Source organism: Diadema antillarum, unplaced genomic scaffold (genome assembly GCF_040938485.1).
Source record: "Diadema antillarum isolate AM-2024a unplaced genomic scaffold, OU_Dant_1.0 scf00000082, whole genome shotgun sequence".
In the NCBI taxonomy this organism is placed as follows: Eukaryota; Metazoa; Echinodermata; class Echinoidea; order Diadematoida; family Diadematidae; genus Diadema; species Diadema antillarum.
Window position 1 is genome coordinate 433,698 of NW_027270971.1, and position 15,057 is coordinate 448,754.

Consider the following 15,057-nt stretch of genomic DNA (forward strand, 5'->3'; position numbering starts at 1 on the left):
TCTAAGATTTCTTTTAACCATAATTAAAGAGACCACGATAGAGTGTGAAACATTGTTCAAAAAGCCCGGAGCCGACAAAAGATTGTGATTCAGCCCGATTCCTGGTTGGCATTCTGAATATAAGCAGGACGTGCGCAGTGTCAAAAGAGTCGCTGCAATGTTGCGCAAAGTCTCGATGTAGAATGTACACCTTTGTACATTACGTTTCATTATATCAAAGCTAGATCATTGATTTTGCAGTGTTGCTTCACATACTAGTCTTTATTAAAATGCCTTGAATTGCCAATAATAAGACTTGATCTGGGCTATTTCCTAACTTTTTGATGTATATACAACACACACACAAACAAACACAAACAATTAGGGGATGTTCCAAAGTGCAGATTTTGGACATCCTTCCCCCGTCTTGGCCGCTTGGTCACTTTGCGACGCCCCCTCGCTGGTCATACCTCCCCCCAATCATGAACATAAACCGACAACCTTGACTACCAGTGGCGGATCCAGGGGGGCACACCGGGCGCCCCCCCCCCCCTCTTAATTTCCAGAGCAAAAAAATATAGCTACAAATGGCAGTTTTTGGACTGTAAAATGTCAAAATTTTCAAGCTCTCTCTCTCCGCTCGCTCGCATTTAATCGTTATGCCATTCTCCTGATGTTGCTGTACCAGTTATTGCCAGCAGTTGCGCCCGGTGCGCCCCCCCCCTTAATTTCCAAAGCGAAAAAGTATAGCTACAAACGGCAGTTTTTTGGACTGTAAAATGTCAAAATGTTCAAGCTCGCTCGCTTCGCTAGCTCGCATCTCATCGGTATGCTATTCTCCTGATGTTGCTGCCAGTAATTGTCAGCAGTTAGGCCCCGTGCGTCCCCCCCCCCCCCTTAATTTCCAAAGCGAAAAATATATAGCTACAAACGGCAGTTTTTGGACTGTAAAATGTCAAAATTTTCAAGCTCGCTCGCTTCGCTAGCTCGCATCTCATCGGTATGCTATTCTCCTGATGTTGCTGCCAGTAATTGTCAGCAGTTGCGCCCGGTGCGCCCCCCCCCCCCCTAATTTCCAAAGCGAAAAAATATAGCTACAAACGGCAGTTTTGGGACTGTAAAATGTCAAAGTTTTCAAGCTCGCTCGCTTCGCTCGCTCGCATCTAATCGTTATGCAATTCTCCTGATGTTGCTGTCAATAATTGCCAGCAGTTGCGCCCGGTGCGCCTCTCCCCTCCTTAAATTTCAAAGCGAAAAAGTATAGCTACAAACGGCAGTTTTTTGACTGTAAAATGTCAAAATTTTCAAGCTCGCTCGCTCCGCTCGCTCGCATTTAATCGCTATGCCATTCTCCTGATGTTCCCGCCAGTATAATTGCCAGCAGTCACGCCCGGTGCCCCCCCCCCTTTAATTCCAAAGCGAAAAGTATAGCTACAAACGGCAGTTTTGGGACTGTAAAATGTCGAAATTTTCAAGCTCCGCTCGCTCCGCTCGCTCGCATTTAATCGTTATGCAATTCTCCTGATGTTGCTGCCAGTAATTGTCAGCAGTTAGGCCCCGTGCGTCCCCCCCCCCTTAATTTCCAAAGCGAAAAATATATAGCTACAAACGGCAGTTTTTGGACTGTAAAATGTCAAAATTTTCAAGCTCGCTCGCTTCGCTCGCTCGCATCTCATCGTTATGCTATTCTCCTGATGTTGCTGCCAGTAATTGTCAGCAGTTGTGCCCGGTGCCCCCCCCCCTTAATTTCCAAAGCGAAAATATATAGGTACACACGGCAGTTTTGGGATTGTAAAATGTCAAAATTTTCAAGCTCCCTCGCTTCTCTCGCTCGCATCTCATCGTTATGCTATTCTCCTGATGTTGCTGCCAGTAATTGTCAGCAGTTGCGCCCGGTGCGCCCCCCCCCCCTTAATTTCCAAAGCGAAAAAATATAGCTACAAACGGCAGTTTTGGGACTGTAAAATGTCAAAGTTTTCAAGCTCGCTCGCTTCGCTCGCTCGCATCTAATCGTTATGCAATTCTCCTGATGTTGCTGTCAATAATTGCCAGCAGTTGCGCCCGGTACGCCTCTCCCCTCCTTAAATTTCAAAGCGAAAGGATGTAGCTACAAACCGCAGTTTTTGGACTGTAAAATGTCAAAATTTTCAAGCTCGCTCGCTCCACTCGCTCTCATTGAATCGTTATGCCATTCTCCTGATGCTGCTGCCAATAATTGCCAGCAGTTGCACCCGGTGCGCCACCATTTACAGCATCAAAATGCAAAAAGTTCTCACCGTAGCAGGGGGAACATCCCCCTCCCACACCCTCGCCCTCCCCCCCCCCCCCCCTCCCTAGCTTGGGTTAGGTCGCGTTCATGATATTCAGTGTAAGAATTAATACAAGAAGTTTATTTATATGACACCATTTTACAGCCAAATATATTGCTATACCTTAAACAAGTGGGACTGTTTCAAGTCGGCAAAACGCGCAAAAACATGCACCTCTCCCTCGCACAGGTATTTCAAAAAAACAAAAAAAGTCTTCGTACTTTAAGGTCTGCTTTTCCGCCGAAAGTCGGCTGACAAAAAAAAAGTGTGTGTGCGTGTGTATGGGGGGGGGGGGGCACCAAGCTTCACCAAGCCCCCCCCCCCCCCACCCCCAACCAAGGCTGCGCCGGTCCGCTTATGGGCTTGTAATCGTGGTGATGGTGACTATCCGATCATCCCCCCCCCCCCCCACTCCTCAGTACGGATTTACGCCGTTGCTAGCTACACCTCCACTGTACATGCATGGAACCTACCCGTATGGTACGATGAAACTACGCGAAGGGGGTGGATTAAAACTTATTTATTACATGTTACTAGAATAGGTAGGTTCACAATTGGTTCGAACGTATAGCATATAGCCCAGGCTACGTACAAAAGGTACGAGCTGCCGTACGGCCGCCTACGGCTACGCCATTACCAGTCAATGTGTCCGTGTCGAAAGTTCATTTTGCCATAAATAAAACTGACTGTTTAGACCATGTTTCAGGCAATTATTTATATGAGTGTTGTGAATGAGGTGCGGGTACTCACCGATGAAAACTCCTATGTATTCCTCCATTCCGCATTCCTCTAGAAAAGTGCACACAAAATTGTCCATCTTGAAGACAACAAGTTGCAAGACATCCTGCGGCCGCGGCGGATCGTCGAGAAATGACGCTTTTTTTCGCGGGGGTACTACGTCACATAGGACACATGACATGTTTTGTCCAATTGTAGCGCGCGTATGTCATGTACACCGCGCTGGGTATTTCTGATGTGACTCTGCGCAGGTGTAAAAAGTCCGATAACCAAAATGATAACTCGGATTTGAGTCAGAAGTACACGGTTGGTGTTAAATTTACACGGATCGGAGTGAAAATTTTTTGACTCGGATTCAGAGTTGAAACTTTGACTCGGCAGAAATAAGAGTGTACTCCACATCGCAGAGAAAGAAGGGTCAAGTTGTTTCAATGCCATGGTGCCGTCAACGCAGCATTGATAAGACGAGCACCACAGTATCTACCCACACTGGGGATGCAGTATACATGCTGTCTCATGAACGTCGAATGTTTCTTCTGGGCCGCCGTCATCGCACGAGCTGCCACCGCATGAGCCGTCACCGCACGAGCCGTCACGCACGAGCCGTCATCACACGAGTCGCCATCGTGGTTACGCCGCTTCAATGATGTCATAACGCGGTCAACTATAATCGTTGAATGGACTGGACTTCAGTCGTCGATTAATACAGGAAAGAGCATTTATATTCTTTGGAACTCATGAGACAATTTAATTTCCGGAAATTGATGTCAATGTGATAATTCAGTTGCAATGGCAACCATTCAATTGTAATACACAATTTAGTTATAATAAATGTAATTTTGTAACAATTCAACTAGCTACGTCATAGCTCTCTTCTATTGGTCGTGACAAATGGGGGCACGTCCGGGAGTAATCTGTTTTGTCAACCAGTTACGTGTGGAAAGTGACTAGCCAGAAGTATAATCTACACAAAGGTATTTGTACTGCAGTTCAATTCAACTGGCTACGTCATAGCTCTCTTCCATTGGTCGTGGCATAGACAAATAAGGCGCTTAAGCTCAACGCTAGGGCACTCAGAGAGAGAGAGAGAGAGAGAGCAGACCTCCGTCAAGCAGCCGTGATTAAAATATCACCATTACGTAGGCAGTAGCTTCAACGCAAACATAGAATTTCAGTGTATATGGACATCTCATTATCCACTGTTGAACTATTGGGAGAGTAAGCTTATTTCATGTCGATTATGATCCCATATCCTTTGTCCTTTGAACTCATGACACCAATTTTATTTTTTTTTCTTTCCTTCTTTATTACATACACACCCTGCAAGTTTTGTGAAAATCTGATTATTCGTTGTTGAATTATTGGGAGATTAAACAAATGTTTCTAATGATCCTATGACCTTTAAACTTTGGCATCGTGAACCAAATATTCAATAGTTTCTCTTGTAATTCATTACAAAACACCCGACATGTTTGTTAAAAACCCGATAATCCGTTTTTGAGTTATTGTATTATCATGTAATGTCCTTTAAGACCCTATGACCTTTGACCTCGTCCACAACTCCCAACCTTAATAATTTCTTACCTCAACATGAACACACCCTGCTAGTTTGGTGAAAATTTGTTAATCTATTCTCAAGTTATCTTGTGAACAAACAGACAAACATACACGCAGACAGGCAGAATTGAATTAAATTGACTAAATTAATCAAACAAGCGTACGGAACCGTAGCCTATGCAAACAGTGAATGGTCACGAGTGCGATGGTACAAGATTTCGCACGAGGTGAAAGACAGAGGCGCGCTATTCAACGAGGCATAACCGAGTTGAACAGTGCGCCTCATCTTTCACCGGGTGCGAATCCTTGTTCCATTGCACGAGCAAAGACCATATCTTTGTTTTATACGACACCTCGAACGTCAACAGATTTGGTCCGCACAGATTCTTAAATTTAGTACGGAAATGGCAACCATTTTCCGTGAAAGACGAATGAGTAGCCACACAGTCGCAGTCACCGTGACAAGTTGTTTGCAAAAATGAGTGAGAAAAGTACGCACTTGTAAGCTCGCTTGTAATTGTTGAGTGCGCGCTACAAATGTTTGTTTATTGTGACTTCACAGCCGTGCAATGGAACAAGAACTTCGAGTCAATCTTGGAGTCAATGGAAATGGGTGACGTCAGCCATGCGCTATCCATTTTTGTTCAAACAAAAATAATTGCACGGCTGACAGCCAGAGCGTGCAATGGAACTTTTCACTAAATGTCATGTGATGGGCAATCGATCCATCGGATAGCTACATTCTAAAATACGTGTTGTATAAAAAAAAAAATCAATAACCTTCCCCAACTGTATAGGTTTCACGTACTGGCGGAGGTAAAAAAGGTTCTACGAACGCAACGCTTCGTAACATTAGTTGATAGATGGGGCTGTTCATCCTGTCGAGGCGTTGTGATCGTTGTGTCGAGCTTGTGATCTTTATAGTCGGGCTTACTGTAATTTATTTGATTGCGAGTTCATAGGCCTTGATCGCTTAAAGCTATAAGCGTCTATCTCGTAAGCTGCATACAGGTTTACGGAGGAGAACATTAGTATTATAGCATTGCTTTGCTAGGTTTCATTTTTTTTGTTTTATTTCTCTATTTTGAAACATATTCGCTTCGTGTAAATTTCCCATCTCTAAATCACAAAATACTGTCATGCGCACTGATTTATTGAAAGGTGAAACTGTGGGTCCATGGTTAACAAGTGGACCGGAATTATATTAATGATGGAAGAATCTTGCCAGAATTTGAGATTTGCATGACTTTGATATAGCAACAACTGAAATACACAAATTTATCATAGCTCCTTAGAGAACTCATGCGACTAAACATAAATACAAAAGCAAGTTTCCCCATTGTACAATCATAGCCAAATTCTGCGTAACCTGAGCGCCGTCCAATCCATGGTGGCTTTTTTTTTCATTTTCCCTTCCCTCCCCATCTTTCTTTTTGTTGCCCCATCTCTCTCTCTCTCTCCCTCTCTCTCTCTCTTATTCTCCATCTTCCCACACCTTAACCTATATTTCTCTGTATCTCCAGTTGGTACTATAATTATGTGCATGCCTTTTACCCCTTTACCGATTCAAGAGGTATATACCTCCTTGCCTTTAACAATCTCACCAGCTCTGCACTCCCATCTGTAACTCTCCGACCTACACCGGACTATTTACCTTATTCTTTGTTATCAAAGGAAGTGAAACATATGTTTAGGCAAAAAATGAAATAAACTTTGAATTGAATTGAATTGAATTGAATTGAATTGAATTAATACTGATATTGCTCTCAAAATAATGTTATAATTTTGTGCTGTGGGACTTTGTCAGCGGGGCAAAAAGTTTCTGCATGTCCAAAATGTAACAAATTTAAATGCATATTTTATATCAATATACAATATATGTCTATGCACACACACATTTGTATGTTTCGTTAACTCGACAGAGAAAGTGAGAGATAGAGGAAGGCAGATGGACAAAGATATGGCAGAGAAGCTAAAGTATTCACAATCTATTATGTATTTTACACTAAAAGACCTCAACATCAAAAAGAGAGAAACTGTTGAAATGGCTGTTGGCCCGACATTAAAGTTAGATTGCAAAGTGAATGTACACATTATGACGATGCGCCAGACAGACCTGAGGATAGAAGTTATAGACAAAACCAAAACTGGATGCATAATGTCTATAAAGAATATTACAATGTAATATACACGTATGTACAACATGCATTGCTTTCGGAATTTCTCCAAATTCTCTCCAATCTTTCCTCCACTTCTCCACAACTGTTACCATGCACATTCAAACAATTTTCGGAATAGGGTTGGCACATAGACTACAAGTACAGACCCAATGACGTGAACTTTGCCAAATACGATGTGAAACATTAATGACTCAGACATGGTAGTTACCATTTCCTTGCGACAGTTCTCAACAAAAAATAAATAAAGTGCTTTAATGTGTTCATTTTGTAATACTTGGCTTATATTTATTCAAAGTTTTGAATAATGTTCAGTACTTTCACGGCGTATCGTAAAGCTTTTGCTAAGGGAGCCTTCTAGAAGTCATTATAATAGTTGAACATTTATCATGAATACGACTTCAGAGGAAACAAATAATTCTCAAAAAAGAAAATTGTCATTGTCAGCAAATATTGCAAAAAGTTGCATAACTTGCCGAGTTAGAATTAACACCTTGTTCATTTTTTGACGTGTACTTGAATGTTATCGATGAGCGTATGCTTTGGCAAACATAATTATCTTATTTTGCTACCATGTCTACCTTCCCATTTTATTCCAGCAGGCTAAGGCTTGTTATGGTTTTCGAATAAGCCCAGGTGGACCGCAATAAGATCCATTCAATCGAGTCAACCTTTTCACCCTCCTCTACTGGGTCTTTAATCAGCGATGTTTTTATCTTGATTTGTTTCAACATCAAGAACGAGATAGCCAGTTTCATCCACCTCACATTTTGTTTCAACATCAAGAACCAGATAGCCAGTTTCATCCACCTCACATTCTTGTCTTGACCTGCTTACGTAGCTAGATTGAGAATAAAACGGATCATTCAGGTCTAAGGCCGAAAGCCCGATATCATCATTACCATCAATATCCCTCTGGTGATATTGAGCTTCAGGAATGGATGGGGATTGGTCTACAGTGCAGGGAATTTCCTGATAGATTGACGATTGAAGGTTTCCAGAGGTACTAGCGTCACCTGTAGCAGCTCCTAGCCGACTTGATAATTCTACGCTGTTTGGATTATCGTAGGATGGGACATCGTCGCTGTCAAAAGCTTTCATCGTAGCTCGACTTGTTTGAGGTTGACAACTCGTAACTTCGGGCAGATTGACATTAAAAAGCATGTAGCCATGTTCATCCGTGTCCTCTTCATCTGTACTGGCATCCCTGGATTGAGCAAATGTAATGCTCATCGGCTTCTTCACAGAACCTGACATGTCCATGTAAGGTTCTGTCTCGTTAGCTGCTTTCTCAGAAACGCCTTTATCATCTTGGTGTATGACGTCATAGAAGGGTCGTGAACTGGTGTCCGCTGAACTTGTAGCATCTCTCTCTCTGCTCGCCTCCGTTTCATAACCATGGCTCTTTAAAGATAAAATTAAGAATTAAAGAAAGACTTGAAAAAGTCCAGAGTTGACAATCCTCATAAAGACACGAGTATCTTTTCGGACATACAGTGACAGAGAATGGAAAATGAAGAATAACTATCTATATAGGTTTGCCGATTTTTTTACCTGGGCCTGCATAGTGCGTCTTGATATCGGGATATCCACATCCTGATGTGAAATGCAATATCGTTGCGTTATCTATACATAAACGTAACTTGAAGCGAAGGGTTGAATTATTATTGCATGTTTTAAACTTGGCAAGTGTGGAAAGTCTGGAATCTAAAAGGCATTTCACCACTACCTGCGATGTGTTCTGGAAGATGTGACGCGCGTAGTCTGGTGAGGTTGTGACGTTGCCGAATTCGTTGCCTGGAACTTGAGGCACAGAGCGACCCACTGCATAGGGATCAATACCAGTGTCTTCTGACGTCACACGGTCTCTTGTGTCAGGTATTAAGTTGGTTGAAGTGTCTACATGATCTATTTGCAATCGCCCTCTATCAGAGTCATCATTCGACTGACTTGAAGTTGCCATAGACCTATATAAACATCTATTATTGAACGAATGGGGCAAAGTAACAGAAATTAAAATGCATTGTTCAATTCATTGTAAAATATATTATTGTACTTCAACTTCCTGAACAATGATAGGTAAAACATAATTAAAGGGTAAACATGGCTTACATTTTACTTAAACGTTCCCTTCTGTATATCTTAGCACAAATAAAAGGTAACGAAATGGCAGCTTATTTGTTTTAAAAGTGCCACGTATAAAGATCCAACATTTTGTGACTTTCACTTTGCAATACTTTCATCAGCTATTGCCTTCATTATTTGTCAGCGTTGGAGATATACGTAGAAGTATGCCTGAACTTGATACTGTATGATATTGAGTGCATGATCATTTATCTATACAAAGTATAGAGATGCTAATGCACTGTTTCTTGAAAATACATATTTACATATTGATAAAAATGGGAAAAAAGGAAATACGATTTTTTTTTCAAAGTCTCACCTTTTCCTGACAATGGCCAGAACGATTAGCAGTGTGATAGTACCAAGTAGCAGTACTAACGATATTACAACCGACAAGTGAGCTGTTTCATAGAGAGAGATAATGAAATTGCGTTAAGGCAGCAGAAATTCACGAAGATCTTTCACTGAAATGTCGTGGCAGCAAGCAAAACTTTACTTCGTTTTTAGGGGAGCGTCTGCTGTATTCTTCACACTAAAATAACAAAAACAACATAAACAAACAAAAAAAAAGAGGAAATTACAATTCTTTAAAGACTCGATAGTACAGAGATATCACGGAGTGGGGAGGCTGGTCCGTCTCGGATACTTCGTCGCTGCGAAGTCCAGTTGGAAAAGAGGCTGGAAACCAGACTAATAATGTATGTAAGTACACAAACAGCCGGAAGAATCTTGATAGTTTTATAATCTTTACAGTGACAAGCGTACGCTTCAATGCCCAATATTCGCTGACCTGTGCTCGATTTGTGGTTTTTGAATGTACCACGGGAGGCAGCGAACGAATCGGGCCACCCTTGAATCCACATGCTACTGGGTCTTTAATTGGTAATATGTGGTGAAAATGAGTTGTCTAAAATAAAAACAGTAATAATGGTAGATGGCGTAATTACATTGCGCAGCTGACACACTATACCGCGTATTACAAAATAGTAGTCATGACATACACAATTCAAACCTAAGTGCCATTATTCAGAACATTATAATGCATACTCAAATATCGATGAATATCATTTGGTGGTTATGTGTGCGTGTATATTTTTGTGTATGTGTTTTTTGAAGTTGCCCAGACAACATGAATTAAGCAAATACAAGGTACACACACATGCACGCACACACACACACACACACACACACACACACCACCCACAGAGTATTGTACAGTAAACAAATCTTCCTTGTATAATACTCTTATATTTTAATGCTGTTTGTTTAGTTAAGGTCGTATCCGTCTCAATAAATATATTCTGTTTATTACTTCCTTTGATATTTTTCCAATATGCTGATCCCAATTTAAATGTTCATCAATATCAACGCCAAGATATGTATATTATGTATAACTCCTCTAATTTTACTTTATTAAATATACACAATAAAATACTTTATACATTTTAGCCGTTTTTGGTACCAAGATATAAACATTCACATTTATTTACATTAAGTACGAGTTTATTCTCTTTAAGCCAGTGATTTACTGCTTCCAAATCCTTGTTGAAATTATCGACCACAGATTCAGCATCTTTATGTGTAGTGAATATATACAAGTGCCGTCAGCATTCAGAGACACGATACATTCATTAATGCATACAGCTAGGTCGTTGGCGCATATAACAAATAACAGAGGACCGAAGGTGTGTTACGGCACATTTTGGTAAATTGCCAAAATGAGCCGTAACTATGTTGCGGCACATTTGGTAACTGCACATTTTGGTAAATTTACCAAAATGTGCAGGGCATTGACGGCACATTTTGGTAACTTTCTGCTCCTCCACAATCATCACAAACACAAATTATAAGTGCAGTTGGTTTTTGTCGCCACCGAATGAGTTCGGCAGCCTAAAGGCCGTGTTTGCTTGTTTGTTTCTTTGTTTGTTTGTTTGTTCATTTCCATCTGAGTCCGATTTATCCGCAGCCAAATTTTGAGCAGCACCTCGCAGGCAACTCCCACGCAGGTACTTCGCAGTCCCCGTATGCGGTCAGCGCGGCCAAGATAATGACATTCTGTCATTTCTGTTGGTTGGAATTCTGCCATTCCTTCAGATGAATTTCTGAGTTGTCAGTCCCCACGCGCCTGACACGCAGGTCACACAAAATACCCGCAAGAAGATCATAAGTAGCACGCAACCAGCAAGTAAGACACATAGGCACAACTTGCGCAAATCCTTGTCCGCCCTCAGAAATTGTCCAGTATGCTGGAAAATCCTCACACGCAACAACCCGCGTAGCTTGCACGGAAAGGTGTGACAAGGCCTTAACATGGTTACGGGTAAAAAGGATTTGCATGCGCACCTCCGGGCGACTACGGGTGAGATACGTAGGTGCTAGATACTGTTACGTGCAGGTCATCTGCGGGGACCGCTGGGCAGTAAAAATTGTTCTTCGCAAGTCGCATGCAAGGCTTGCGAGTAGGGATTTTTTTTCAGCACGCAGGAAAATTAAAATTTTCTGCGGGCGGACAAGAATGTTTACGAGTTTCGTACTTGTGTCTTATTTGCTAGACGCGTGCTACTTACCTTCTACTTGCGTGTATTCCGTTTGACCTGCGTGAGAACTTTGAAACCGATCCGTTTTCTGTTACGAGCGACTTACGGGTACTGAGAAGTACCTGCGTTGGAGTTGTCTGCAAGGTGCTGCCGGTAAGGGTCTCCAACCGGTGTTCTGTGTGTACCCCCGCAACTCACTCGGAACATATTTTGAACATGCTCAAGACTTTGTCATACTGTATCTGGGGAAGTTTGACTTGCGGGGAAGCAAATTTGCTACCCGGAGCTCTCCGCAGTTTGTCCGCACCTGACAGTACCAAGTACCACGTATCTCGCCTGTATTTGCCCGGATGTGAGCACGCAAGTCCGATTTACCCGCAACTAAGTTTACAGCGTGACCAAAACTTTTTCCGGGTGAGTCGTGGGAATTGCCCGCAGAGGTACACGCAGAACGTCAGTAGGAGGCCCTTAGCGGCAGCACCTCGCAGGCAACTCCCATGCATGTATTTCGCAGTCCCCGTATGCGGCCAAATTAATGACATTCTGTGGTACTTCTTCCATTCCTTCAGAGGAATTTCTTCACCGAGTTGTCAGTCCCACGCACCTGGCACGCAGGTCACACAGCATATCCGCACGAAAAGCAATCGGAATAGCTTACTCGAGCCTTCATCTCGGGTGAGCTAAATAAGTGTCTTGCCTGTCTTTACTGCTGCAGCAGGACCATATCACCTTAACTCCTTGACCGTATTATAAATCTCAAGCCCATCCATGGGTTTTTAGTTCAGTTACCAAAATGTGCAGATTGTCCAAAATGTGCAGGCAAATCCACTTTAAAGGGATCGTACAGTTTTGGTTGAGACCTAATTTCAGGTTTCTAACATTTTTTTTGAGATAATGACAAACCTCTTAAGAAATATGAAAGAGCATGTAATTCCATGACGAATTCAACGTTTATTTGATGAAAATTGGTTTTGAAATGGCTGAGATATCCAAAGAAGAGCGATTCTAATAAAGTGTTGGACCCACACTTTATTACGATCGCTTTGTTTTACTTTGTTTTTGGATGTTTCAGTCATTCCAAACCCGATTCTCATCAAATAAATTTTGAATTCCTCTTAAAATAGTATGCTCTGTACTATATCATAAGTGCTTTCTTGGTATCTCGCAAAAAATTTAAAGCCCAATTCTCATCTCCACCAATACTGTACTATCCCTTTAAACTGCACATTTTGGTAACAGTTGATCTCGTCAGTTATAGGTGCACTATCGGCACATTTTGGCAAACTACCAAAATGTGCAGTTACCAAAATGTGCCGTCACATACTGACGGCACATTTTGGTAACTTGCACATTTTGGTAATTTACCAAAATGTGCCGTAACAAGGTGCTCCCTTGTGGAACGCCACACTCAATAACTCTCTCTCTCTCTCTCTCTCTCTCTCTCTCTCTCTTTGGGGATTTTACACCATTCACAACAGTATACTGAACGCAATTGGACAAATTGTGCTCTACCCATTTCAATGCATTACCGACAGGTGACATCCAGTCTTTTCAGTTTGGATAACAATACCACGTGGTCAACAGTGTCGAAAGCCTTTTTCAGGTCCAATGTTACTACCCTAACTAGATTACCTCGATCAAGCTTGTCTAGCCATTCCTCTGTTACTTTTAACAAGGCAGTGGTAGTCGAGTTGTTAGGGCAAAAACCAGACTGTTGATCGCAGAGAAGATGATGACTGGTCAAATAATCATATAGTTGGGTAAATATTATCTTTTCAAAAATCTTAGCAAAACAGGTAAAGTACTGATTGGTTAAAACTTCCAATTACCATTTTATTCCCACCTATAAAGACAGGTGTAATTTTAGCAACTTTCAGTACATCTCGAACAGAGGCTTGCTCATTGACATATTCCATATAATATGTGAGAGGTTTGACGATTAAATGAGCAATTGGTTTGTTTCCGTATACCTGCTGTTACACATTTTTTTTGCCTTTTTATATCGGGCCCAGTTTTGTGACAGCTTTGCGTTTCAACTTGTTACGACCTCTGATGAGCTGTAGCACATGATCATTAATCCATGGAGATTCTTTTTTCTTTGAATACGTCAACGTTTCAGGGGAGCATTACCGTCTATTACTTTCAAAAGTTCTCTTTAAAAGCAGAGAACGCAGTACTAACATCGGTAGCATCATAAACACAATCCCAGCGCAATTTACTTATATCTTCTGCATATTTAACAATCTCTACTTTTTAAATGTTTCTGCTAACATTATATCTATGTGAGTATTCTTTGCGCATTTTTTGTTTACCCCATGTACAGGAAACCATATAATGGTCACTTATTGAGACCGAAATAACATCTACTTTTCCGACTTTATCCAGGTTATTAACCACAGTCAACGTTGTGATTCGACAGTCAACGATCTCCCTTTTGGTTTTGAGATGTTATTATCACTTTGTATTTTAGGTTCGTTTGATTTCATATCATCATATCCTGGTAATTTGGTTAAGTGGCATCGAGTACATATCCAATCAATATCACCTAGAAAGACACAATCACTTTCACCACAACAGTCTAAGTGACACCATTCACGACATTTAACACAAAATGTGCATTTTGATTATTTGTGACCTTCTCTAATACAGAGTATACATGGACAGCTAAGTCCCATCCAATCTATTTTTCCTTGCTCCTTTGAGTAATGTTGATTCTCACCTCGAATCATTCCAGTCTCTCGAAATCTTTGTAGTTTCTGATGGGGATCTTTCTGTCGTGTGATCCAGGGAGAGACAGCAACGCCGTGATTTTCCCATTGTTTGTCTAAATTCGCTTTGCTGTTGATATCTGCTTTGCAGCGTTGATCAGTTCCCGTCAATGTTTAGTCAGGTCTTCTTGTATGAAGATTCTTGTACCACGAAGTCTGGCCTTGACGTCGAACACTGCTCGCTTGGTGCTGTACGTGTTGAACTCGACAATGAGTGGTTTGGGCGCTTCAGTAGATCTCGCTCCCAGTCTCGACTTCGTTGTGATCCTGTGACTCCGTGCAATATCTGACGGGCCAAGCTCGATGCCAAGCATGCCAAGGTGCTCTTTCACAACACCACGAACTATTTCAACTGTTTTCTAATTTTGCTTTTATTCCGTAGGTGACCTGAGGGACTCTCGCCTACTGTACTGTTCCTGCTCTTCCCGTATGTTTTGCACATCAGCAAGGGATTTCTCCAGATCTTTCACCTTTTTTTGAGTGCAGATACTTCGTTCTCTTTCGCAGAGATATCATGGTTGAGAGCCTGGTTGATGTTTTGCGAAACTCGCTCCATGATGGCGTCGGCTATGAGGGTGACGAGCTTGTTGAGAATTGGCTCAGAGGAAATTATTTCTTTTATGTGGTCCCTGATGGCCGCTGTATGCTCATTGTCAGTTTCAATGGCTTTGCTGCTAGCATTGTTCGCCTTGATGGTCGGTTGACCAGCTGTGTTGAGGGAAGAACCACTGCTGCTCTCACTCCTAATTCAGCGGGGAGCATCCCGTGCCCGGTTGAAAGTCTCTCTCTGTCATCGGATTTTCTCTCCATTTCCTTCCTCGTCTGTTTCATTTCCACAGCAAACCAGCCTTTTTTGCAGCAGCGAGTG

At 41.9% G+C, this 15,057-nt stretch overlaps 1 protein-coding gene across 1 annotated transcript in view; it reads right to left on the reverse strand.

The window, feature by feature from the left end:
* LOC139717786 (uncharacterized) overlaps positions 1-15,057 on the reverse strand; it is a 29,807-nt gene that overhangs the window by 11,842 nt on the left and 2,908 nt on the right. Inside the window, exons 4-6 of the mRNA XM_071629285.1 lie at positions 9,204-9,285; positions 8,490-8,739; positions 7,663-8,164 (exon numbers count right to left, since the gene is read on the reverse strand). Coding sequence (XP_071485386.1) covers positions 7,663-8,164; positions 8,490-8,723 — 736 coding nt within the window. The 5' untranslated portion in view covers positions 8,724-8,739; positions 9,204-9,285. The remainder of the gene's footprint in view (positions 1-7,662; positions 8,165-8,489; positions 8,740-9,203; positions 9,286-15,057) is intronic.